Genomic DNA, 24,481 nt, shown 5'->3' with positions numbered 1-24,481 from the left:
ACTTTGTAGATTGGGGAAAGAATAGAACAGATCACGGATGTAAATTCATAAATATACAAATGGGTGGGAAAAAATAAACCCTGGAATCTACTGGAAAACATTTTGGAACAAATAAGTTTTAGAATGATTCATGGCGTATGAGTGACTTTCAAAGACTTGGGAGTTACTTGAATTCAAGGAAAATCTTGAGATTCTTGTGCTTACAAGTCAAATAATGTGTGGCATGATAATGAGAACTTTCACAAGTTGTGTAGCTACCAGTTAAACAGATGGAAACAAAAAAATTAGGGAAAGCACAGTTTGAATGAACTTGACCCATTCAGTTTGGGAAGAAGAAAACGACACAAGATGAAATATAGTTGGCAGCGAACAGAATGCATCAGAAATAATGTATCGAATCTGACAGCCTCTCAGCCAGGAAGATTAGATTAGATTACAAGGCTAAAGTCAGTCCTGGATGAACCTCGAATAGATAATTACCCCAGAGGAATGGCCGTTGAGAGAACCCACGTACAATATCCAACCGTAACACACGCAGTGGGAGCCACGCATCAGCCCTGCCCCGCCGACAAAATCTCATCAAAAGCACTCTTTAGGGAGGGTAGGTAGACACACACACTCTCGCTCTCTCTCTCTCTGTGCCTCTCCTGGCTGTGTCACCTACCTTGGGTTCGCGGGCGGGGTATAAGTGAAGGAGGCGGTGACGGCGGCCACACGGTCTGGGCCCTTCAGGTAACGGTCGAACTCAGAACGGTCCACGTCATCGAAGACCTCCCCCTCACTACCCACAGCCACGCCGACACTACCACTCACACTGCCGCTCACGCCACCCTCGCTGCTTCCGCCGTCACCACTCACTTCGCTTCTAGGGCCTGGAGAGACGAGGGGGGGAAGACAACAGAGGGTGTCATTTACAGACTTGCAAACCTCGTTCTGAAAGATATCCTTAACTATCTATCTACATTTTAGGCCAGTGCTTCCAGCAACCTTTAGTGCAAATATTAGCTCTGGGGCCATCTAGAAACTACAAGGCCACTGTATCTACAGGAGGGTCTCACACTAGGAACTCTACTACTACTAAAGGGTTGTCATTTACGGATCGAAGGGAAGATGTGCGCCTTAATGAGCACATGACGGGGGCATTAGGATGACGTTATGAAAGGCGAGATTACTCACTGCTGAAGGCAGGGTGAGGGAAGGCAGAGTGGTGGTCGTGGGTGTAGCCCTGAGGGTCGTACTGCGAGTGGTAGAAGCCCTCCGACGCGTTGATGTAGTTGTGGTAGTCGTAGCTGTGTGGCGAGTAGGTCGTGCCTGGGTAGGTAAAGCCCGGGTAGCCTTGCTGGCCCTGGGAGAAGTAGTGTAGCAGCTTCGACGCCGAGGTGGGTCCCTCCAGGTGCTGCTGCTGCTGTTGTTGGTGATGGTGATGGAGGTGCTGCTGCTGCTGCTGCTGCTGCTGTTGCTGTTGTTGTTGCTGTTGCTGCTGCTGTTCCGACTGGTGGTGTTGGTGCTGGATGTTGGTGGGGGTGTGGAGGTGGTCGTGGTCGTGTGGGGAGGCTTCAGGAGGGGTGGGGAGGGCGGCCAAAGTGCAGGGTGGAAGAGGGGGTCCCTGAGGTGGTGGGGGCGGCCAGGCTGGCTCTGGGGAGCAGGTTGGGGAGGAGTCAGGCGTGTGCAGCGCCAACACAGGGCCCGCAAAGGACGACGCTGGCATGGACGACCTGCTCCCGTTATTGGAATTGTTGCTGTTATTGTTAAGGGGCGCCGTCAGCGTCGCCTGCAGGAAGCCTCCAGCTATCACAGGGTTCTCTTTCTTAATCTGAGAGGTGATGGTGGTGGAGGGGGTGGTGGTGGTGGTCGAACTGGAAGTTACGGACGGGATCGACCCTGGTCCTGGGGACATTGCAGCTCCCCCGGGCTTCTTGGGCTGCTGCTGCTTGCGGCGCCGCGGGCGGTACTTGTAATCTGGGTGGTCGGCCATGTGCTTGAGCCGCAGCCGCTCCGCCTCCTCCACGTAGGGACGTCTCTCCGTGGGCGTAAGGGCGCGCCACTTCTTGCCTGGGGAAAAGAAGAGTTGCGAGTTAAGTCTTGGTTGCCAGTAACAGCCAGTGGAGTGGATCGTGCCCCACGGGGTGGCTGGTGTTTGTACGGTGATTCCGGAAGCTTGGTGTGGACGGGGCTTTGTTTACACAGGGGTTACCTCCCCCCCTCCCCCCTGCTGCTGCTCTTATGTACACACGCGACCATATGCACACACAACCATGTGGACATGCGAAGATACAAACACATAACCATCTGTACACTCATACATTTTATTGTGTACAGTGGTTACCACTGTACCGTTGGTAGCCAGGAGTTGTGTGTTTATGGGTTACCACTACATCACCATACAGCCCATCATACTATATATCACCACACGTGCCATACATCACACTAGATCCACACTGGACCTATGCATCGTATACTCTACTCACACATCACAACAGACCCATACTAATATACAGGGCGATATATAAAGTGCCTATTTGATCACTGGAGTTGAGCAGAGTTGGGTCTGTCACTTGGCCAATGCGGTTAAGCTAACGACGCTTTACACCGACCTAATGGCAAAGTCTCGTCATAAATACCCATTAGTGATGACTTCAATACCTCTGTGCACATCCCTAGAGGTCTTATCTCTCAGTCTAGGATAGTATCGTATCTCTCGTGAACGCCGATGAGTTGAGGGAGACTATAGAAATCAGGTGTCAGCGTGGCGTGACTATCTCTCACCATCCTAGCCTAGGAACCGCTAGGCCCGACCAACAGCCTTACAGGAGGCAGGAGCCGTAGGGCAACTCCCCAGTGTAGTCGTCACAGACCTGACGGAGACAAACCCGTAGAGCTTCCTCCTCCAGACACTCCCGCTGTCACGGTCTCGGTCGCATGAAGGTATCCGTCGCATGCGGTTACCTTTGTGAGAAACGATGCGTCTCGTGGCGTTGCTCTTCTGCCTTCCATCTCCCTACGGTCTTCCAGAGGTCTCTTGTCTCCGGATGAGATGAGGCAGTGATGCCAGCGGCTACCGACAACGAGACGACAGGTCGTTTTAAGTGGGTTATCGCGGTCGTGTATAGAACCCGCCCGCGGGAGGGAGGAGGAGGAGGAGGAGGAGATAAAGTTGAAGTGCGAGGTGTCTATGGATCATCCACTGGTTCTCTGCTTCATCTGAGTGGGTCGAGTTACAATGTTTGGCATATGGTACAAAAAAAAAGATATGTTTATGGACCGGCTGGTCTCTTGTGGTTCTTGTTTCTATATAGGGGTCGTGCTTAATGCTCTCTCTCTCTCTCTCTCTCTCTCTCTCTCTCTCTCTCTCTCTCTCTCTCTCTCTCCTCTTCTTTCCTGTCCTCTCTCCCTTGCAAGATCCACGGGGTACCCAGGGGCGCTCTCGACGAGGACACGGAGCCGACTCAAGTCCGGGTGGAGAACGGCTGAATCACTTTATGACTCAATCACCATCCCTCCTCCTCTCTCTCTCTCTCTCTCTCTCTCTCTCTCTCTCTCTCTCTCTCTCTCTCTCTCTCTCTCTCCCTCTCTGCCCACACGAACAAACCAGCTTCGCTGTGCATGCTAACAGGAGCTCTCGTCAGTGCTAACTGAAGGAACCACAAGGCTGTCGTGCTACTGGAGGCTGGTCAGGGCTGACCACACTCGTGTGCAGTTAACCTCACCGTAGTCTATCAAGGCTACACCGGATGGTAGAGATAGCCTCAATCGTAGACTGAGACTACACCGGACTGTAGATGTAGCCTCAATTGTAGACTGAGACTACACCGGATTGGAGAGGTAGCCTCAATCGTAAACTGAGACTACAACAGATTGTAGAGGTAGCCTCAACCATAGACTGAGACTACACCGGATTGTAGAGATAGCCTCAACTGTAAACTGAGACTACACAGGATTGTAGAGGTAACCTCAATCGTAAACTGAGACTACACCGGATTGTAGAGGTCGCCTCATCGTAGACTGGTGAGGCCGACCAGCCAGACGCCTGGACTAACTAAGGAGGAGGCCTGAGCCTTTGTGTAGTGAGACGGTAGTCCTGGAGCACAGCGTGAAATCGTCCTCACCATAAGCGAGCCGCAGGAACTGAGGTGCCTGATCCGTGGCTGATCCACAGAACACCACGGGTTCCTCAGCTCTTGAACACATGAGCCTTGACGACGACCGCACGACCCACGAGAACGAAAGTATGACCCCTTGAGTACGAGAGCCTTGAGGACGACCGCACGACCCACGAGAACGAAAGTATGACCCTTGAGGACGACCGCACGACCCACAAGAACGAAAGTTTGACCCTTGAGTACGAGAGCCTTGAGGACGACCGCATGACCCACGAGAACGAAAGTATGACCCTTGAGTACGACCGCACGACCACTGAGCACGACCGCACGACCCTTGAGTACGACCGTACGACCCTTGAGCACGACCGTACGACCCTTGAGCACGACCGCACGACCCTTGAGCACGATGGCATGACCCTTGGGCATGAGCTGAGACCCGATTCTTAAGAATTGGGCTATAAGCCAAGCCATCACGCCCAAGGGTCGTACCTTCAAACTCAAGGGCTGTTCCGTTGTGTACACAAAAGACTAAAGAAGGAACATGACCCACAAAACTACACGAAAGAAAAAAATAGATCAAATCATTTTCATCAAAATCCGTGATTATTTCCTCTAATCCTAATCATATCCTCCATACCGTATAAGAAAAGGATCCTGGAATGTAGTTACGTCCCCCCTTCCATCCATGTCGGTCAACCACTGGAACCTCATCAGGTCCTCCAGACACGTCGCTGACTGTTTACTATTCTTAGTAGACGGATCTCCGTGGAGGCAGTTTGAAGCTGGGTGAAAAAGGTGTGTGGGGTGGGGGGGGGGGGGGGAGGCAGTTTAGCACGGTTGTGGAGTCCAGCAGTGTCAGGTTTGGTTGAGAAAAAAGAAGGGGGAGGAGGGAAGGAGGGAAGAAGAAGGGAAGGAGGGAAGGAGGGGAGGAGGGAAGGAGGGAAGAAGGGAAGGAGGGGAGGAGGGAAGGAGGGAAGGAGGGGAGGAGGGAAGGAGAGGAGGAGGGAAGGAGGGAGGAGGAAAGGAAGGAGGGAGGGAGGGGAGAGGGGCAGTTCTAGCAGGGTAGTGGAGTGAGGCAGGCAGTTGAAGCAGTAGAACGTACCCTGGTGTGGACATATAAGTAGAAAGGTGTTATAAACTCGGTACCTCATTTCCTGGCGGTAGTTAGCGTTGGTGCCCCCATGCTGTGACCGTGCTCCAGCTGGCGTCACGGGCGTTACCTTCGCCTCCAGACCCTCCGCCAGGTATTACCCCCCCTCCTCCCTCCACAACCCGGGGCACCATCACACCTGCCCCCGTGATGCCTCTTTATGCCTGTTTCTCAGTAATGCCTCATGCCTACCCCCCCGTATTGCCTCTTCGTGCCTATTTTGTGATGTCTTGTCATACCTCCCCGGGTAATGCCACCTCATGCATTCCTGCCTCATGAAGTCTCCTCATGCCTACCCCCGTAGTGCTTCCTCATGCCTCCTGCCTCATGATGTCTCCTCATGCCTGCCCCGTAATGTCTCATTCCAGCCCTATGATTCCCTATGCTTGCCCATGATGCCACAAGCCCCTCCTATGCTTCCCTCAATCCCTTCGAACCTGCACCTGCCCGAAGCTGCCTCAACCTTCTTGAAACTACCTCACTACACCTGTCCCAAGCAACCTCTTATCTCCCTACACCTGCCTGAAGCTGCTGCACCTCCCTACACCTGTCTCAAGCTACTCCACTACCTTCATACACCTGCCTGAAGCTGCCCCGCCTCCCTACACCTGTCTCAAGCTACGACACTACCTCCCTACACCTGCCTAATGCTGCCCCACCCCTCTACACCTGTCTCAAACTACCCCCCTCCCTTCACTACCTTCATACATCTGCCTGAAGCTGCCCCGCCTCCATACACCTGTCTCAAGCTACTCCACTACCTCCCTACACCTGCCTAATGGTGCCCTACTTCCCTACATCTTCCACCAACGAACCCCGGACGAGGCTCCGCCGCCCTTAACCTGTCCAGCTTCGGCGCACGCCCCACACTTGCCCCGTGTTCACTCTCCCCCACCCAACCCGTGCTCTGGCCGGCCCCTGCTCCATATAATAACGATAATTTAGTGATAATGGTGATGATAATGACGATAACCATAATACCTAGAATGGTGTCAAACGATTAGATATTAAACATAAATTGAGGTTAGGCTAATGACACTTTCCGCTTCAACGAGGCAGCAGCAGGAACGAACGACCAGCGGCCTCATTTGCTCGTTTCCACTCTCCAGGTGTCATGTGTCCGAGACCACAGCCCACCATCCACAGTCAAGCCTTCCAGACAACCATTCCTGGGTTTCTCCTGGCTGCTTTCTTTACCCTGAGTCACCCGTCGCTCCCAGTATACAACATCGTTCTGATTCATTTTATCCTACGCATATTCCGCAACCTTCTCATAGCTTCCTTCACGCCACCCTTCTGATTCTTCAGCCTCCCCTTTTCCCTTGCTTCCAATCGTTTCTAATACGTAGATGATTATGATAATATTAATATAAAACTATACTACTACTGCTAATATTAATAATGATAGCAATAATGATAATGGTAATCAATAATGATAATAGAGTAATAACGATGATAATGATAACGATAGTGATAATAATATACATTAAAGATAAAGTTACGAGGGAAAAAAAACTACCATGTGTAAAATATGACACATTGCGACACAGTCCAGCTGTTATCATGTTCGAGAATGGGAAATTGTTGTATGTTATCATCCAGTTTTTTCTGGAGGGGGGGTTATGACAAACGATGTTCCCATGACAAATAAAACAGTAAGACTAATTTCAGTGTCTGAATCTGCCTCATCTTGCGAGAGTCGACAGTGTATACCACTTTGAACGTCCCAGTTTCCTGCTGACGACATTTCTGTAATTCCCTATCTGTACAGTTAAGGGGGATGGGAGGCTTACACTCGTAGGGCCCTATTCACTTTTGAACTTTCTTCCCCTTCTACCATACAATGTTTGTGTTCTGTTTCCCCCCCCCCCCCTTTTCGAGGAACAGGATCTGTAAACATCACTAAGCTATTTCACAACCTTAAAGGTTGTGATCAAGTCACCCCTCACTCCTCCATACTGAGTAAATTCGTGGCTTCACACCTCTCACCGTTGTTCACTTCTGTCTTAATTCTGGTGTCATCCTTATTCGCTTTATTCCATGACCATCTCTATTTCTTTCCAGGCTTCATAAGCGCTGTCAGTCACCTTACCTACGAAGCATATTCTAGTCTCAACTTAATACATTAGGCGAAAAATTGCCTGAGAATATCCTTAAGGAATGTCACTAAATACGATTCTGATAACTGTCAAACCAAGAGTCTGGCTCCATCACAGTTTTCTTCAGGTGGGACTCTGGTGATAGGTTAGGTACAGTGTGTGTGTGTGTGTGTGTGTGTGTGTGTGTGTGTGTGTGTGTGTGTGTGTGTGTGTGTGTGTGTGTGTGTGTTCTCAGGTGTGTAATGTGTGACAAGGCCAAACCGGCAAAAATGTGGCGTGTTTCCGGGAACCCGGCAGACCCCCAGATTCAGGCCCAGATCCCCTAAACACTTCTAGGAGAAATGTTACGACAAATAAATGACGCCCATCTGACCTAAAGAACTGGGTGTCTGTGTTGTGAAATCGTCTCGAGACTGAAACAGACCTAGAACCATCGGTCACACACACACATATATATATATATATATATATATATATATATATATATATATATATATATATATATATATACTCACAAGTACGAAAATTTAAGGAAAAGAAACAACAAGTGTTGCCTTCAATCAAGCGGGTTTAGCAGGTAGGCACTTTGGTTCTATATAATCAAACCAAACGAAGATTAAAGGAAAGACATTCATATATTTTTTTCTTTCCCAGAGTTGGCGGATTCATGGTACGTTTTTGCTTGGGCTGTTGTATCTGACAAGCCCCGTTTTGTGTGGACGGTGACTGTAGGATGTGTGTGTGTGTGTCTCTCTCTCTCTCGTCTCGTTGTTATACAGGAGCGGATACATCACGTCTTATCTCAGGTCTTATGGAAACTGCGGCAACGTCACAGGTTCCATACATAATGAAGTCCAGGTGGTCTTCGGGGGTAAAATGGTTCCCTCTTTTACCTTTGAACGCCCAACGTTCAAACAAGTCTGGCCTCTTTGTCACCCATGTCTTGCGCTACAGCTCAGTAGCTCACCATCATCACCACTAGTCCTCCACATTCCCACCACACCAGCTCACCATCACCAACACACATCACTCCCACCACACCAGCTCACCATCACCAACACACATCACTCCCACCACACCAGCTCACCACGATCACCACCATCGAAGTTCACCCCCACATCCATCTCTGCTCACCATCACCAACCAACCAAGATCATCACAGTCACCATCCCCAACCCCAAGTTTCCTTCACCAATCGCATCACTCCCCTACCCAACCCTCTTCCTCTCTTTTCCCAGTACAGACACAGGTGTAGATATATACATAATAATTTTCTAGTCATATCTACAGCTTGCCATCACCAACCTAGTGAGATATAAAACAATCTAATCATGTCAGTTTTCTTTTATGATTCACAACCATCTTGAACATCTATATTTCTCCTAAGTATCAAAAAATTCACATGTATCTCCGCCTATACACACGCGTCATTGCTCGCTTCCAGTTACACTTTGTGTGTGTGTGTGTGTGTGTGTGTGTGTGTGTGTGTTTGGTAACTACGATATACTTGGTGGAGATCAATGTCCTGTTTGGTTGGTTGGTTGACTGATTGGTTAGTTGGTTGACTGATTGGTTGGTTGGCTATTTGGTTATCAAGACCATCAAAGTCTAGCTACATCCTCCGACCGGTATGTCTTCAACAACACTTAAGGTGTTGTTGAACATGACCAGTTGTTGAAGATGACCAATTCTAAGACCACATACACTGCCACTCTGTACCCGGGCCTGTGCTGTTTGACGATACATCTTTACATCACGTTATAAATTGTAAAATACATTACACTATGTGCGACCCAGGATCAAGTTAGTGGAAAAGGAGCTTTTATTTGAATTTTGATTTCGAGAGAAGACTTAATCTCTCAAAGTTTAGCCTTAAAACAACAGTGCGATATATTGGTGTTGTTAGGTCGTCTGATGGAGCGAGAAGCGAGCAGAGGGAACAGAATATGATAATCAAGATTCTCGAATTATTTAAGATATACAATATCTTAACACTCTCTCTCTCTCTCTCTCTCTCTCTCTCTCTCTCTCTCTCTCTCTCTCTCACACACACACACGGGCTTCCATGGTGTAATGGTTAGCGTTGCTGAGTATATGATTCATGCACGGGATAGCCTGGGTTCCAATCCTGAGCACAATGGTAAGCCCACAGACTACCCAGCCGTTCATCATATCCTAGGCACTGGTCGACAGATGGATACCTAGGGTAAAATAGTGTGTGTGTGTGTGTGTGTGTGTGTGTGTGTATGTGTCTGCTAGCGGACTCCGACTGCAAGCGGTGGAGTACAGCGCTGTCAGGTACCTTCTCGCCCCAAAGGAGAAAAATTTACCCTGCTTTCGCGAGAGGGCAAACACAAAGCAACATATCATTATCATTATTATTATCGTTAGTACTATGATTATTATTATCATTATTATTATTATTATTATTATTATTATTATTATCATTATTATTATTATTATTATTATCATTATTATTACTATTATCATTATTATTATTATTATTATTATTATTATTATTATCATTATCATTATCATTATTATTATTATTATTATTATTATTATCATTATTATTATTATTATCATTATTATTATTATCATCATCATCATCATTTTTATTATTCCAGGACGCCTTTCTCAGTGATCTAGAGGCTCCTGCAGCTTCTTAGCTGTGCTAATCTCAGTAAACAATTCCTTTGACGAGTCTATTACCTCAATTGAATAGGAAACAACACACACACACACACACACACACACACATATATATATATATATATATACAGGGGAAAACTAACAGGCGCGTACAATCCTCACTGACCATCCCCGAAAGCGGCTCCTTAGCGGCTGCCAACTGGTTACGGGTGTCCGCTGGTAGTTAGCAGCGGCTGGGGTAGTATTTCAAGGGTGCTTGTGGGAGGCGGCGCATGCGTGAGGTGGGCGGAGTCATGCATGTTAGTGTCTGGCGAAACCATGCGTTCACTGCTTCACACTCCCTCACCTCTTCCTCGAGACATTATCCTTACTCCTTCCTGTAAATATGTATCCTCCCCCTGCACCCTGCGTTGGACCATATTTGACCCCGGGGAAGAGAGAGATAAGAGAGGGTGGTGTGTGTGTGTGTGTGTGTTCGGTGGCGGCGTCCGGAGGGGGGGAGTAGGCGGAGTCTGGGCTATGGGGGAGGAGCTGGTGGCTTCTGGTTCCTCCCACATAACCACATCCAAAGGAAGAGATGAGGAGACGTGCCTTCTTGTGACAACTCTCATATATATATTAATTTTTTCTTTTTTGGTCATTTTCTCTTTTCTATTCGTTGATTTTTTTTATTAACGTTTTCCCCCCCGACGTCTTCGGCGCTACGATCGCTCGTCTTTGCGTCCGTCCGTCCGTCCGTCTGTCCGTCCCCCGCTTCGACGAACGGTTATCCTCAACTGTGGCCTAGTGGACGACGATCTTCTGTCGCTCTCTCTCTTTTTTTTTTCTTTATTAATTATCTTAATGACATCATCTTCTTTCTCTTCTTCGTTTCACAGAATGACTGACGACTATTCTGGTGTTTGCAGTTTTTTTTAAAGCTGGAGTACATTACTCTTCCTTTCCTCCGTGTCTAGTTATCATCTTGGTTTACCGCTGCTGTTGCTATGGTCCCAATTCCAATGCTGTCATGGACGATTTCGTTGTCATTTATTTCACCTTAGATGAAGGTCATTCATTCTTAATTTATTTCTAATCTCTGTGTCGTTTAGTATTGCATTTATTATCTATTCATTTGCGTATTCAGGTTATTTTATTTTGTGTGGTATTTTAATTATCTTTTTTTTTTTTTCAAGTTATCTGTGTCTTCGTTGTATGTGTACACGGGGCTAATCTAGATTGGTGGATTGATTGGTATGATGGCTGTAGGATTCGTCGATCTTTTGACGGAATGATTAGTTAATCGTATCTCTGACGGATTATTTGATCCACTAATCAGTGATTTGTTTGCCTGACGAATGGATGGATTTATGTATCTGATGAGAAAATGACATACAAAAACCAGATGAAAATGAGCCACGCGACTTGAATCACTGAGTAACAGATAGATGGGTGAACTGATCGATAGATTAGCTCAGTTGATGATGGCATGTTAAGTGGTTTTGTCGACTGATTTGATTTATCTACCGACAGACCAATTATCACCCTAATTGTAGCCTTTCCTAATTGGTTGATTGTCTGATTCATTTCTCAACTAACTGACAATTAACTGCTTTGGTGTAGATGAAGTATTGTATGTCTATATATCACCATATAATGTCATCAAGTACTATGTTGTACCCCATACAATTATCATATTGTACCATATAATACCATTTGGTTCAACACCGTACCATACAAGCACCATAATACAGGTACTCTGTACCATACGACAATGTACAGCATCACGTAATATTATCATGCATCATCACGTGGTACCATTCAGTACCATGGAGTACCATCCGGTACCACACATGACAGCAGTAAGGTAGGGGGGATCATATGGCATCATGATACACCATTTATTATCATAATGTAATCTAGTATTACCACACCTTTGGTCCAGACAATTCGTCAACTGGTCCATATACGTAATATTATACAATACCGTACGATAGTGTGTTCCCTGTCTCTATGGTACACACTGCGTGCCTTGATACCACGTCACCATGACGTCATGAAAAGGTGATCTACGATTACCTTAGAATAAAAAGGTTTGCTAATTACAGAGTTCTTCTAAGTAACCTTCGCTATCCTTATAGTATTTCAACAAGTCTTTTATGTACCATAATTCCCCTTCTCATTATATTACAAACTGAAATAATCCTGCCAGAAGAAGACATAAAGCTACCTTTCGTACGAGACATAAATACGATAATAATAACAATAATAATAATAGACAAAAATAAAAAGGATAATCGGGATGGCATTCGACGCAAGGGAGTTGCCACGTCGTAATATATTTTCCTTAATTAGGCGTCGAGATTCCCGGCCGGCGCTTGTGGCTGTTTACTTGGTCGGGTCGGGGGGAAGGGGGGTTGGTGATGGTGGTTGGTGATGGTGGTAATGGTGGTGAATGGTGGTGGTGGTGGTGGAGCTAGTCATGATGATGACGACAGATACTTGTGATTGGTGGAGATGATGATGATGATGATGATGACGAATGTGTTTGGATGAAAATACACTGAGGGAGATGGTGATGGTGATGAAGGTGATGGTGAAGGTGATTATAAAGAAGGAGAGATAATGATGGTGATGGTGTTGAAGGTGATGGTGAAGGTGATTATAAAGAAGGAGAGATGATGATGATGGTGTTGAAGGTGATGGTGAAGGTGATTATAAAGAAGGAGAGATGGTGGTGGTGATGGTGAAGGTGGATATAAAGAGATGATGATGGTGATGTAATGAAGGTGATGGTGATTATAAGGAAGGGGAGATGATGATGATGGTGAAGATGATAACCGTGTCACTTTGATGATGATGGTGTGGACAATGATCATGGGTATTATATGAGCATCGGTTTGAATGATTATAGTGAGGGGATGGTGATGGTTATAGAGATGGTGATGATGAGGAATGCAGTCGAAGAATTAACCACATAGTGTTATAAGTTTGAAGGATTCGTTGTCTCCTCTACAGCACAACCTAAAACAACCTCTGTGATAACTGGTCATAGATCTGTTTATATCATTACTCCAAATGATGATGATGATGTGTGTGTGTGTGTGTGTGTGTGTGTGTGTGTGTGTGTGTGTGTGTGTGTGTGTGTGTACCCTTTAATAAGGTGCAGGGAGGGAGGGAGGGAGGTATAAGCTCTTGGAAAACCATCTCCCGATCTTTCTCCATTGTGACACAACCTTTTTATGAGCCTCTGTGAGTTGTCCACACTCACACTGGCATCCTTCAATGTGTTCCAATCATTCGGGACTCTTATGTTATGTTATGTTATGTTTGAATGGAGAAAAACTGGAGGAAGTGAAGTGTTTTAGATATCTGGGAGTGGATCTGGCAGCGGATGGAACCATGGAAGCGGAAGTGGATCATAGGGTGGGGGAGGGGGCGAAAATTCTGGGGGCCTTGAAGAATGAGTGGAAGTCGAGAACATTATCTCGGAAAGCAAAAATAGGTATGTTTGAAGGAATAGTGGTTCCAACAATGTTGTATGGTTGCGAGGCGTGGGCTATGGATAGAGTTGTGCGCAGGAGGATGGATGTGCTGGAAATGAGATGTTTGAGGACAATGTGTGGTGTGAGGTGGTTTGATCGAGTGAGTAACGTAAGGGTAAGAGAGATGTGTGGAAATAAAAAGAGCGTGGTTGAGAGAGCAGAAGAGGGTGTTTTGAAGTGGTTTGGGCACATGGAGAGAATGAGTGAGGAAAGATTGACCAAGAGGATATATGTGTCGGAGGTGGAGGGAACGAGGAGAAGAGGGAGACCAAATTGGAGGTGGAAAGATGGAGTGAAAAAGATTTTGTGTGATCGGGGCCTGAACATGCAGGAGGGTGAAAGGAGGGCAAGGAATAGAGTGAATTGGAGCGATGTGGTATACCGGGGTTGACGTGCTGTCAGTGGATTGAATCAAGGCATGTGAAGCGTCTGGGGTAAACCATGGAAAGCTGTGTAGGTATGTATATTTGCGTGTGTGGACGTATGTATATACATGTGTATGGGGGGGGGGGTTGGGCCATTTCTTTCGTCTGTTTCCTTGCGCTACCTCGCAAACGCGGGAGACAGCGACAAAGTATAATAAAAATAATATAATAATATATATATACGTCATTTCTTACGTGTCAATTCCTTGATTTCCTGTCATTGTCAAACTATTTTGATAACTTAAAGGTTGTGAGTCTGCTGGGGTTAGACGTGCTGGGGTGGATGTGCTGGGGTGGGTGTGCAGGGGTTGGGTTGTGTTGGGGTGGGTGTGCTGGGGTTGGTGTGTGCTGGGGGGTGGTGTGTGCTGGGGATGGGTTGTGCTTGGGGTGGGGTGTGTTGGTGGTGGTGTGTGCTGGGGATGGTATGTGCTGGGGGGCGGTATGTGCTGGGGGTGGTGTGTGCTGGGGATGGGTTGTGCTTGGGGTGGGGTGTGTTGGTGGTGGTGTGTGCTGGGGATGGTATGTGCTGGGGGGCGGTATGTGCTGGGGGTGGTGTGTGCTGGGGTGGTGTGTGCTGGGGGTGGGTGTGAAGGCCTGGAGTGTGGTATGGGGGAGGGGAGCTTAGGCGTGTCGCCACTCTGGTCTCTGAATACTAATATACCAACGATTGGCTCCGCTTCCTGAGGTGGCCAGGTGCTGGTGATGGTGACTGTGCTGGTGGTGATGGTGACGTGGTGGTAATCATGACGTGGTGGTAATGGTGACTGTGGTGATGGCAAGGAACATCGTTACTTTTGTGTTCCCGACATGGAGACGAAACTACACACACACACACACACACACACACACATATAACACTGCTTGTATCAGTTACATTATAACTGTTAGAGGAATAACGTTGTTCCAGCCCGCCCCCCCAAGGACTGGTCCAAAGTGCTCAGCTGGAACGCTCGAACTGTCACTATGAATGGACTCCACTCCCCCTGGAGACGGACCTCACCCCCCTCTTCTCTCGCTCCTCTCTCCTCACCCTCCTCCCTTCACTCCTCTGTCCTCACTCTTATCTCCCCCTTACCTCTCCTCCTCCTCCTCCTCCTCCAATCCCAGGCCCTCCCCAGCTGGTGTCCTATGACGTTTACAGGTATATGTGTGGGAGGAGGGAGGAAGGAGGGAGAGGGCAGACGGGAGTGAGTGTTTGATGGACACTGTCCACCCCGCTGTATCGCCCTCCTCCTCATCTGATGACAAGGAGCTGCCGCGATGACCCGGCACGAGCCGGGCGATGCCTGACGTGACTCCCGGAGGTTACCATGATGTCCCTGCCGGACGCCCCAGAGGAGGTGCTCCCCTGCCCTGCTGGGGAGAGGCGGAGGCAGGGAAGGGTGAGCGGGGGTGGGTAGGTAGAGGAGGTGGAGGGTCACAGGTCGGTTAGGGTTGTGTGTGGGAAGATGCTGGACCTTGGGGGGTAGGTGTGGGCGGATGGTCGGAGACGGAGATAGTGTGGAATGGATAGCAAGGATAGAGTGGCCGCTAGGTGGAGAGGGTGAATAGTCGGAGGGATAGTTATAGGAGGGGACGAGAGGGTGTGTGTGTCACATCAGCAGGAGTGTGTCAGGTCCAGTGTGGATATATGTACCGTGGTGGCGCGTTGTTGCACTCACCCTCTGGTTAGTGAACTGGAGTTTCCCTTTGGCCAGCCTCCAGGCACACATTCTTGCCACCAAGAGCGCCGAGTTACAAGGTTAACTTGATCCTCTTGCACCCGGGAGGGAGCGTTGCGGCCTCTCCAACTGAGGTTAAACCCTCTATAAACAACCCCATACACAAAATGGATCATCCTCCGGGTATCGAACCCAATACTCCTTATTACCAACGTCAGCTCGCTTCATCTCTGTGTCAGTGAGGACAATAATAATCTCTGGCCTGACACGGGAGGCAGCTCATCGCCCAACATACAGGGTAATAAAAGGAATCCAGTCGTGTCCTGAAGTTAAGGGTCAGTGTCCCAAGCCCTTATCAGGGTCATCCTGATGCTCCCTGGTCGGACAGACCAGGCAGCACAAACGTTATCAAAGACCCAACATCTTGGCCAGTTCATAGACCAACAGACCCTCACCTGCATCTGTATCTATTGTACAAAATGTTTGGCCCCAAGACCAAGTGGAAATGGTCGTGTCTGTGATTGTTACGTGCACAGATGAACCGTTGCGTGTTGCACTGGGTATTGTAATTACAGATGCCACTGGTTGGGGTGTAGTGGCTATGCTTGTAACGCTAGGATGTAGTGGCTGTGGTTGTAACACTGGGGTGTAGTGGCTGTGGTTGTAACACTGGGGTGTAGTGGCTGTGGTTGTAACACTAGGATGTAGCGGCTATGGTTGTCACAACGTGCGAAGTAACAAATGTGGTGATGCTGGTTATGGTGAAGAGTGATGAGGGGGTATGGTAACGGGGGAATGGGTGCTAGTTATAGTGACACGTGGGTTGAGTATAGCGTTATACTCATCATAACTATGGTACCACCTGGGACGTAGATGTTAGCCTCTGGCGCACCGCACTTCGGCGAACATTCGGACCAACGCACCGAGGGCCGGGATGACTGGCGCACAGACCCTTATCTCTGGACGAGGACCTCATAATGTTATATAAGCTGATAGCGACCGATAAAGGAGCGACAGACAGACAGAGAGAGGCCGTACACGCAGGAGGAGAGCAGGATAAGACTAGACTCTGGTCGCTATAGACGAAATGATCAGCGAAAGAAGACGCAAAAGAATCAATTTATGAACCTGAAGAACATACGAAATAATACACACTCTTGTATATGGCAGACGTGCGCGCACTATGGGAGGAGTGAAATGCCTCAGATCAGAGAGTGAATCATTTAGATAGATAGATAGATGGATAGATAGACTGATATATGCTTGTGACCACTTAACTAACTATTCTCGCACGTCAGCGGGACACGGCAAAACAAAGCTACTATCATGAACGCGTTCAGGTAAACAAGAAAAGGGAAGGAAAAGTGTTTGATCGAGTACAAACTCGTAGTTTCTTTTAACTTATATTTCATGAAGGTTTCTAGATCGACTCAGCCTAACTTAACCAGACCAGGTTCCTCAATAATCTTTTGATGGTTTATCTTCAGTACTCAGTGACCCGCATGTCCCCCATTCCCATGGTTAGCTCCCTGCTTCGTCGTTCCAGTGGTTCCTCATTCCAAATGGTTCACGATTTCCCTCTCGAACCCCCCCCTCGACCTCTAAGCTGCTCTTATCTGTCGCCGTTCTTTTCCCTCGGTGCTTCACCATTCCATCATTCCAGTGGTTAGGTTTTTTTTTTAGACACTGTTTACTGCTTCATACGCTTGTAGCTTCAGGGTGTCGCTGGTGCACCGTTCCGTCACTGAAGATCCCCCTCATAGTTTCCCCTATTTCACCGTTCCATTGACCGGCAAAACACCAACCAGCAGGACTGACGCGACAGACGATGATTACCTCAACTCTTTCAGCGGATTGTGAGGCAGCGTATGGCACAGCCCGGCGGGGACACGTACTGCTCCTGCTGGCTCCCTCGTTCCCTCTGCCAGGGTGAAGCGCCACAGTATGGCTGACTGGCTACTACATTACCTCTCAAGTCAATTTTTGCTGTTGGGTTTAACACTCATGCGGGGATTATATGCCCATAACAGGGTGGGTCAACCTAAAAAGCACAGACTAAGCTTAACAGACAACCATGTCCACAAACTTACTCTCTCTCCCACTCTCTCTCACACACACACACACACACACACACACACACATTGGAATGAAGGAAAAAAAACGCTAGAACAAGGAAGAGAACGAGAGAGAGAGAGAGAGAGAGAGAGAGAGAGAGAGAGAGAGAGAGAGAGAGAGAGAGAGAGAGAGAGAATTGGAGGCGCTGATTGCGAGGACTGTGGCATACTTTGGACACACCTGAGGCAGCATCCTTTGCCCTCATCTCAAGGGTCCTATAGGATGTTTGTTTGCCTCTACCCCGTACACCTGTGGGCATAACTTACCATGGGTCTCCCTGCGTGGGTGATGGGGGATGGGTTGTGCGACCTACCCTTCGGAGTGCTATACCTTATACCATATAAATATATCCGGGGTGGACGGTCTTGAGATGGACGCCCATGTCCCATCCATCCCCCTCTAAAGCCATCTTGTGGCCGGACACGGAACTCACTGGATAAACAAACTGGTCACCTGGGTGATGGGTGAAGACGGGGGGAGGAATCGAGGAAGGTGTGTCGTCAGCCTCACAAGTGACGTATCTAGTGACATTGTCTGTCGCAGTGTCGCGCCCTCACAAAGAACCGCTGGATTCGTGAGGAGAGTGACGAAGGCAGACATAATCTGGACTTTCTCATTGCACTCTTAAAACTCCGTGTTTCTTTCGACCTCTTGGAGATGACGGTACGACCCCTTTCAACACGACGGTATGACCCTTTTCAACACGACGGTATGACCCTTCAACACGACGGTATGACCCCTTTCAACACGACGGTACGACCCCTTTCAACACAAAGGTATGACCCCTATCAACACGACGGTACGACCCCTTTCAACACGACGGTACGACGCCTTTCAACACGACGGTACGACACTTTCAACACGACGGTACGACCCCTTTCAACACGACGGTACGACCCCTTTCAACATGACGGTACGACCCCTTTCAACACGACGATACGACCCCTTTCAATACGACGGTACGACCCCTTTCAACACGACAGTACGACCCCTTCGACACGACGGTATATATATATTAGGTACAGTAGGGTTGAGGGTCAAGTCAATTGGGAGGTGAGTTTGAATGGAGAAAAACTGGAGGAAGTGAAGTGTTTTAGATATCTGGGAGTGGATCTGGCAGCGGATGGAACCATGGAAGCGGAAGTGGATCATAGGGTGGGGGAGGGGGCGAAAATTCTGGGAGCCTTGAAGAATGTGTGGAAGTCGAGAACATTATCTCGGAAAGCAAAAATGGGTAAGTTTGAAGGAATAGTGGTTCCAACAATGTTGTATGGTTGCGAGGCGTGGGCTATGGATAGAGTTGTGCGCAGGAGGATGGATGTGCTGGAAATGAGATGTTTGAGGACAATGTGTGGTGTGAGGTGGTTTGATCGAGTAAGTAACGTAAGGGTAAGAGAGATGTGTGGAATTAAAAAGAGCGTGGTTGAGAGAGCAGAAGAGGGTGTTTTGAAATGGTTTGGGCACATGGAGAGAATGAGTGAGGAAAGATTGACCAAGAGGATATATGTGTCGGAGGTGGAGGGAACGAGGAGAAGAGGGAGACCAAATTGGAGGTGGAAAGATGGGGTGAAAAAGATTTTGTGTGATCGGAGTCTGAACATGCGGAGGGTGAAAGGAGGGCAAGGAATAGAGTGAATTGGAGCGATGTGGTATACCGGGGTTGACGTGCTGTCAGTGGATTGAATCAAGGCATGTGAAGCGTCTGGGGTAAACCATGGAAAGCTGTGTAGGTATGTATATTTGCGTGTGTGGACGTATGTATATACATGTGTATGGGGGTGGGTTGGGCCATTTCTTTCGTCTGTTTCCTTGCGCTACCTCGTAAACGCGGGAGACAGCGACAAAGCAAAACAAAAAACAAAACAAAAAAAAAAAAAATATATATATATATATATATATATATATATATATATATATATATATATATATATATATATATATATATATATATATATTGCCTTCTTCATTTATCTTGCTTTTTGTTTTGGTAACTGATACCATGAGACGTGATATGGGTTGATTAGATTTCTATTGTGTCATGTCTGAGCAAAATTGGAAACATATTTATCGTACTCGCTACAACGGCAGCTGCTGCTCCTGTTGTTACTACCACAACCACAACTACCAGCATGCTCTCAGACGCTCCTCACTACCACAACTACCAGCATACTCCCAGACACTCCTCACTACCACAGCTACCAGCATACTCCCAGACACTCCTCACTACCACAGCTACCAGCATGCTCCCAGACACTCCTCACTACCACATCTACCAGCATGCTCCCAGACACTCCTCACTACCACAGCTACCAGCATGCTCCCAGACACTCCTCACTACCACAACTACCAGCATACTCCCAGACGCTCCTCACTACCACATCTACCAGCATATACCCAGGCATTCCTAACCACCACAGCTACCAGCATACTCCCAGACGCTCCTCACCACCACAGCTACCAGCATACTCCCAGACGCTCCTCACTACCACATCTACCAGGATACCCTCGGCGACCATAGGCCTCTAACCCAGACAGGAGGAGATGACCACAAACATAAACCAGACAATAATACCAGCTGGAAAGGACGAGAGGCTGACAGCACTCACCAGCTGGATTATCTAACTGACCCCAGTCTTCAGTCGGCTGACTAGATATGATTAACTGGACGACTGGCTAGCTAACTGTTCGAATGAAAGGACGGTTTGACTGTCTGGATGACTCACAGGCGAGCTGACTGGATGGGTGGCTGGCGCTGTGACACACTACACCACATGGAAATATTCTCAGACACGATCTCAGGCTCACGATCTGGCCAGGTTCATTTCCGACACGCATGACCGGCCACCTCGATGTTGACTCTTACAGCACCTCAACCCACAACAACCAACCACACACACACACACACACACACACACACACACACCTGCCCTGAGACGTGTACATAACCTCACACACACACACACATACACACACCTGCCCTGGAACGTGTATACAACCTCAGCAACCCACTGGCATTAACGTATATATATATATACAACCTTAATAACCACTGCTTATATGTAATGTCACAACCGACTGCTGTACTCAGTATAGAATGTAAACATACATCATCATAACCACTGGCTAGTATTCTACAACATGTAACACCTTTGAAAAGGTCTCTTGTTTTCTGTGACTCACAACCACAAAAACAAGGTTCCTTTATAAACCACAACGCTGTTTACAACTCACATTAGTACACACAACACGAGCAGCTTCACAACATATTGTTCTAAACCAAATAGCGAAACAACCATATAGTCATTAAGCAACAACTTCACAACATACCTGTTTGTGCATCACCTCGCAACTAGCAAGAAATGTTACGACGACCATCACAAACTTTCTCTTCTGTAACGCACAACCCTACAGCTTCCCACTGTACAAGCGACAGTGTCACCACAACTGTTCTACGGAGACAGACATCAGCTGAAATTAAAGCCCTTGTCTCCATAACTCAGACGACATCACAACCTCTGCTGCACACAATGTACAGAGGTTGTGCAGTCTCGCGCGATCTTCTGCTCACAACCCAAGAGAGCTTCGTAGCCTTTGGCTCTGCGGCCAGTAACGTTTCTACAAGTAACACCCCCACAACACCAGTAACATCCCTACATCACCAGTAACATCCCTACATCACCAGTAACATCCCTACATCACCAGTAACATCCCTACATCACCAGTAACATCCCCACAACATCAGTAACATCCCCACAACACCAGTAACATCCCCACAACATCAGTAACATCCCCACAACACCAGTAACATCCCCACAACACCAGTAACATCCCTACATCACCAGTAACATCCCCACAACATCAGTAACATCCCCACAACACCAGTAACATCCCCACAACATCAGTAACATCCCCACAACACCAGTAACATCCCCATAACACCAGTAACATCCCCATAACACCAGTAACATCCCCACAACACCAGTAACATCCCCACAACACCAGTAACATCCCCACAACACCAGTAACACCCCCACAACACCAGTAACATCCCCACAACACCAGTATCATCCCACAACACCAGTAACTCCCTCAACAGTAACATCCACAACACCAGTAACATCCCAAAACACCGGTAACATCCTACATCACCAGTAACATCCCACCTTCACCAGTAAACGTCCCCACATCACCAGTAAGTCCCCACAACACCAGTAACCATCCCCACAACAACCAGTAACATCCCAACAACACAGTAAACATCCCTAACAACACCTGTTACATCCCTACTAACACAGTAACATCCCCAACAAAAACCAGTAACATCCATACAACTCCAGTAACATCACACACTCCGTAACGTTCCCCACCAACACAGTAACGTCCCCCACAACATCAGTAAACCCCCACAACACCAAGTAACATTCTCCATAACACCAGTAACATCATCACAACCCAGTAACACCACCACAACACCAGTACATACCCATCAACACCAGTAACATCCCTAAATCACCAGTAAAATCACCACTCACCAGTAAACGTCCCCCCCAACTATCACAGTATCGTCCCCAAACACAGTAACATCCCCACAACACCAGTAACATCCCCACAATCCAGTAACCTTCCCCCACAACCACCGAGTATCATTCCCTACAACACCAGTAACATCCCCACAAACACCCAGTAACAACCCTACAACACCAGTAACAATCACCACTACACTGTAACGTCCCCACAACTCCAGTAACATCCCCACAACATCAGTAACACCCCACAACACCAGTAACACCCCCACAACACCAGTAACATCCCCATAACACCAGTAACATCCTCACAACACCAGTAACATCCCCATAACACCAGTAACATCCCCACAACACCAGTAACAGCCCCACAACACCAGTAACATCCCCACAACATCAGTAACACCCCCACAACACCAGTAACATCCCCACAACACCAGTAACAGCCCCACAACACCAGTAACATCCCCACAACATCAGTAACACCCCCACAACACCAGTAACATCCCCACAACACCAGTAACATCCCCACAACATCAGTAACATCCCCACAACATCAGTAACATCCCCACAACACCAGTAACATCCCCACAACACCAGCAACATCCCCACAACATCAGTAACATCCCCACAACACCAGTAACATCCCCACAACACCAGTAACATCCCCACAACATCAGTAACACCCCCACAACACCAGTAACACCCCACAACACCAGTAACATCCCCACAACACCAGTAACATCCCCACAACACCAGTAACATCCCCACAACACCAGTAACATCCCCATAACATCAGTAACATCCCCACAACACCAGTAACATCCCCACAACACCAGTAACATCCTCACAACACCAGTAACATCCCCATAACACCAGTAACATCCCCACAACACCAGTAACATCCCCACAACATCAGTAACATCCCCACAACACCAGTGACCTTCCTACAGCACGAAAATCTACCTACCAGACTTAAACTCTTGAGCACGACTGTACGATACGTGAGCACGACGGTACGATACCTTGAACACGACGGTACGATGCCTTGAACACGAGGGTACGATAACCTTTAGGATAATGGTACGATACCTTGATTACTTAACAAGGTACGTAGAGCCCCCTCGACGTCCACACAGGATTACTGAACGATGTCCATTCTCTCTCTCTCTCTCTCTCTCTCTCTCTCTCTCTCTCTCTATCTCTTGAAATATGTAGGACGAAGCAGAAATACTGAGTGATGTTAACCTCAAAGTGGGATCTTCTTGGCAACTGCTTGTGCTGGAGGTCTGAATCATTCGATATGAATGCATCTCCTCTCCCCACCTCCTTTATTACCACACACACACACACACACACACACACGTGACCTTCCCTTCATCCACAGAAGCAACTATCACCAACTCGAGGTTGACCCTTACACCTGCTGGGTTTGACGTAAGTGGAGGACCAGCTCATACGACCTACGTTACGAGCAAGTAACGGATGATGCATATGAATACGTAGTTTACTTAACCATTACGTTCTCAATTACCCAAGAGGCTGTTAGGCATTTCTATGTATAATGGACGTGAAAGAGGAATATCTTGCAGCACATTATAGTCCAGAGCTTGTATGTATAGCATAGCGTTTGCTATAGGGTAGCGGCGTGCTTAGCGAGATGTTATAGCAGAAGTGGTGATGTTTGGGTGGTGGTGGCTAGGGTGGGGTGTCAGCATCGCACTGGTGCACCCATATGTTGTGGTGGCGATGAAGCAACTTCTATTACGTGGAATGTGGTAGATACCTTTTTGTGGTGAGGAGGGTTGTTGTGGTATGGTTGTGGTTTGGTTTGGGTTCAAGTTATTTAGCGAGTTATGCTATCCTGGCCGCTGTGTTATGGAGCATTATCACCCGTGATTCTTATTTATCCTCGAAAATCCATAACGTAAAGCATGAATATGTTTGCCACTGCACGGTACCAATTTTACACGAATTCCTCTGATGGCCTTCATGACACTGTGGGATTTAATGAGACATTATAGGTTCGTATCGCTTGAGGTAGATTAAACAGACTGGTAGAATGGGTATGAATAAAGAATAAATATATATCGACTGGCCAAATGATGTTCACTGTGTCGTTATCCCACTTATCATTAATCGTGTAAGTAGACTCGGTATGGTGGCTTCGGGTGGATGGTGTGCGTTATTTCGGAGCTCATCTCCCCACTCGAAGTTACAGCAATCATTCCC

At 47.7% G+C, this 24,481-nt stretch overlaps 2 protein-coding genes across 2 annotated transcripts in view; one reads left to right on the top strand and one right to left on the bottom strand.

Moving 5' to 3' along the window:
* LOC139766586 (1-acyl-sn-glycerol-3-phosphate acyltransferase alpha-like) overlaps positions 1 to 24,481 on the top strand; it is a 126,588-nt gene that overhangs the window by 17,735 nt on the left and 84,372 nt on the right. The window lies entirely within an intron of this gene.
* Positions 1 to 24,481, bottom strand: part of LOC139766583 (uncharacterized) — a 69,062-nt gene that overhangs the window by 1,262 nt on the left and 43,319 nt on the right. Inside the window, exons 3-4 of the mRNA XM_071695433.1 lie at positions 1,177 to 2,052; positions 665 to 872 (exon numbers count right to left, since the gene is read on the bottom strand). Of these exons, the coding sequence (XP_071551534.1) occupies positions 665 to 872; positions 1,177 to 2,052 (1,084 nt within the window). The remainder of the gene's footprint in view (positions 1 to 664; positions 873 to 1,176; positions 2,053 to 24,481) is intronic.

The sequence above is a fragment of the Panulirus ornatus genome, chromosome 58 (assembly GCF_036320965.1).
Source record: "Panulirus ornatus isolate Po-2019 chromosome 58, ASM3632096v1, whole genome shotgun sequence".
In the NCBI taxonomy this organism is placed as follows: Eukaryota; Metazoa; Arthropoda; class Malacostraca; order Decapoda; family Palinuridae; genus Panulirus; species Panulirus ornatus.
The sequence above is the reverse complement of the archived record's forward strand: the minus strand, read 5'-3'. Positions and strand labels throughout refer to the sequence as shown.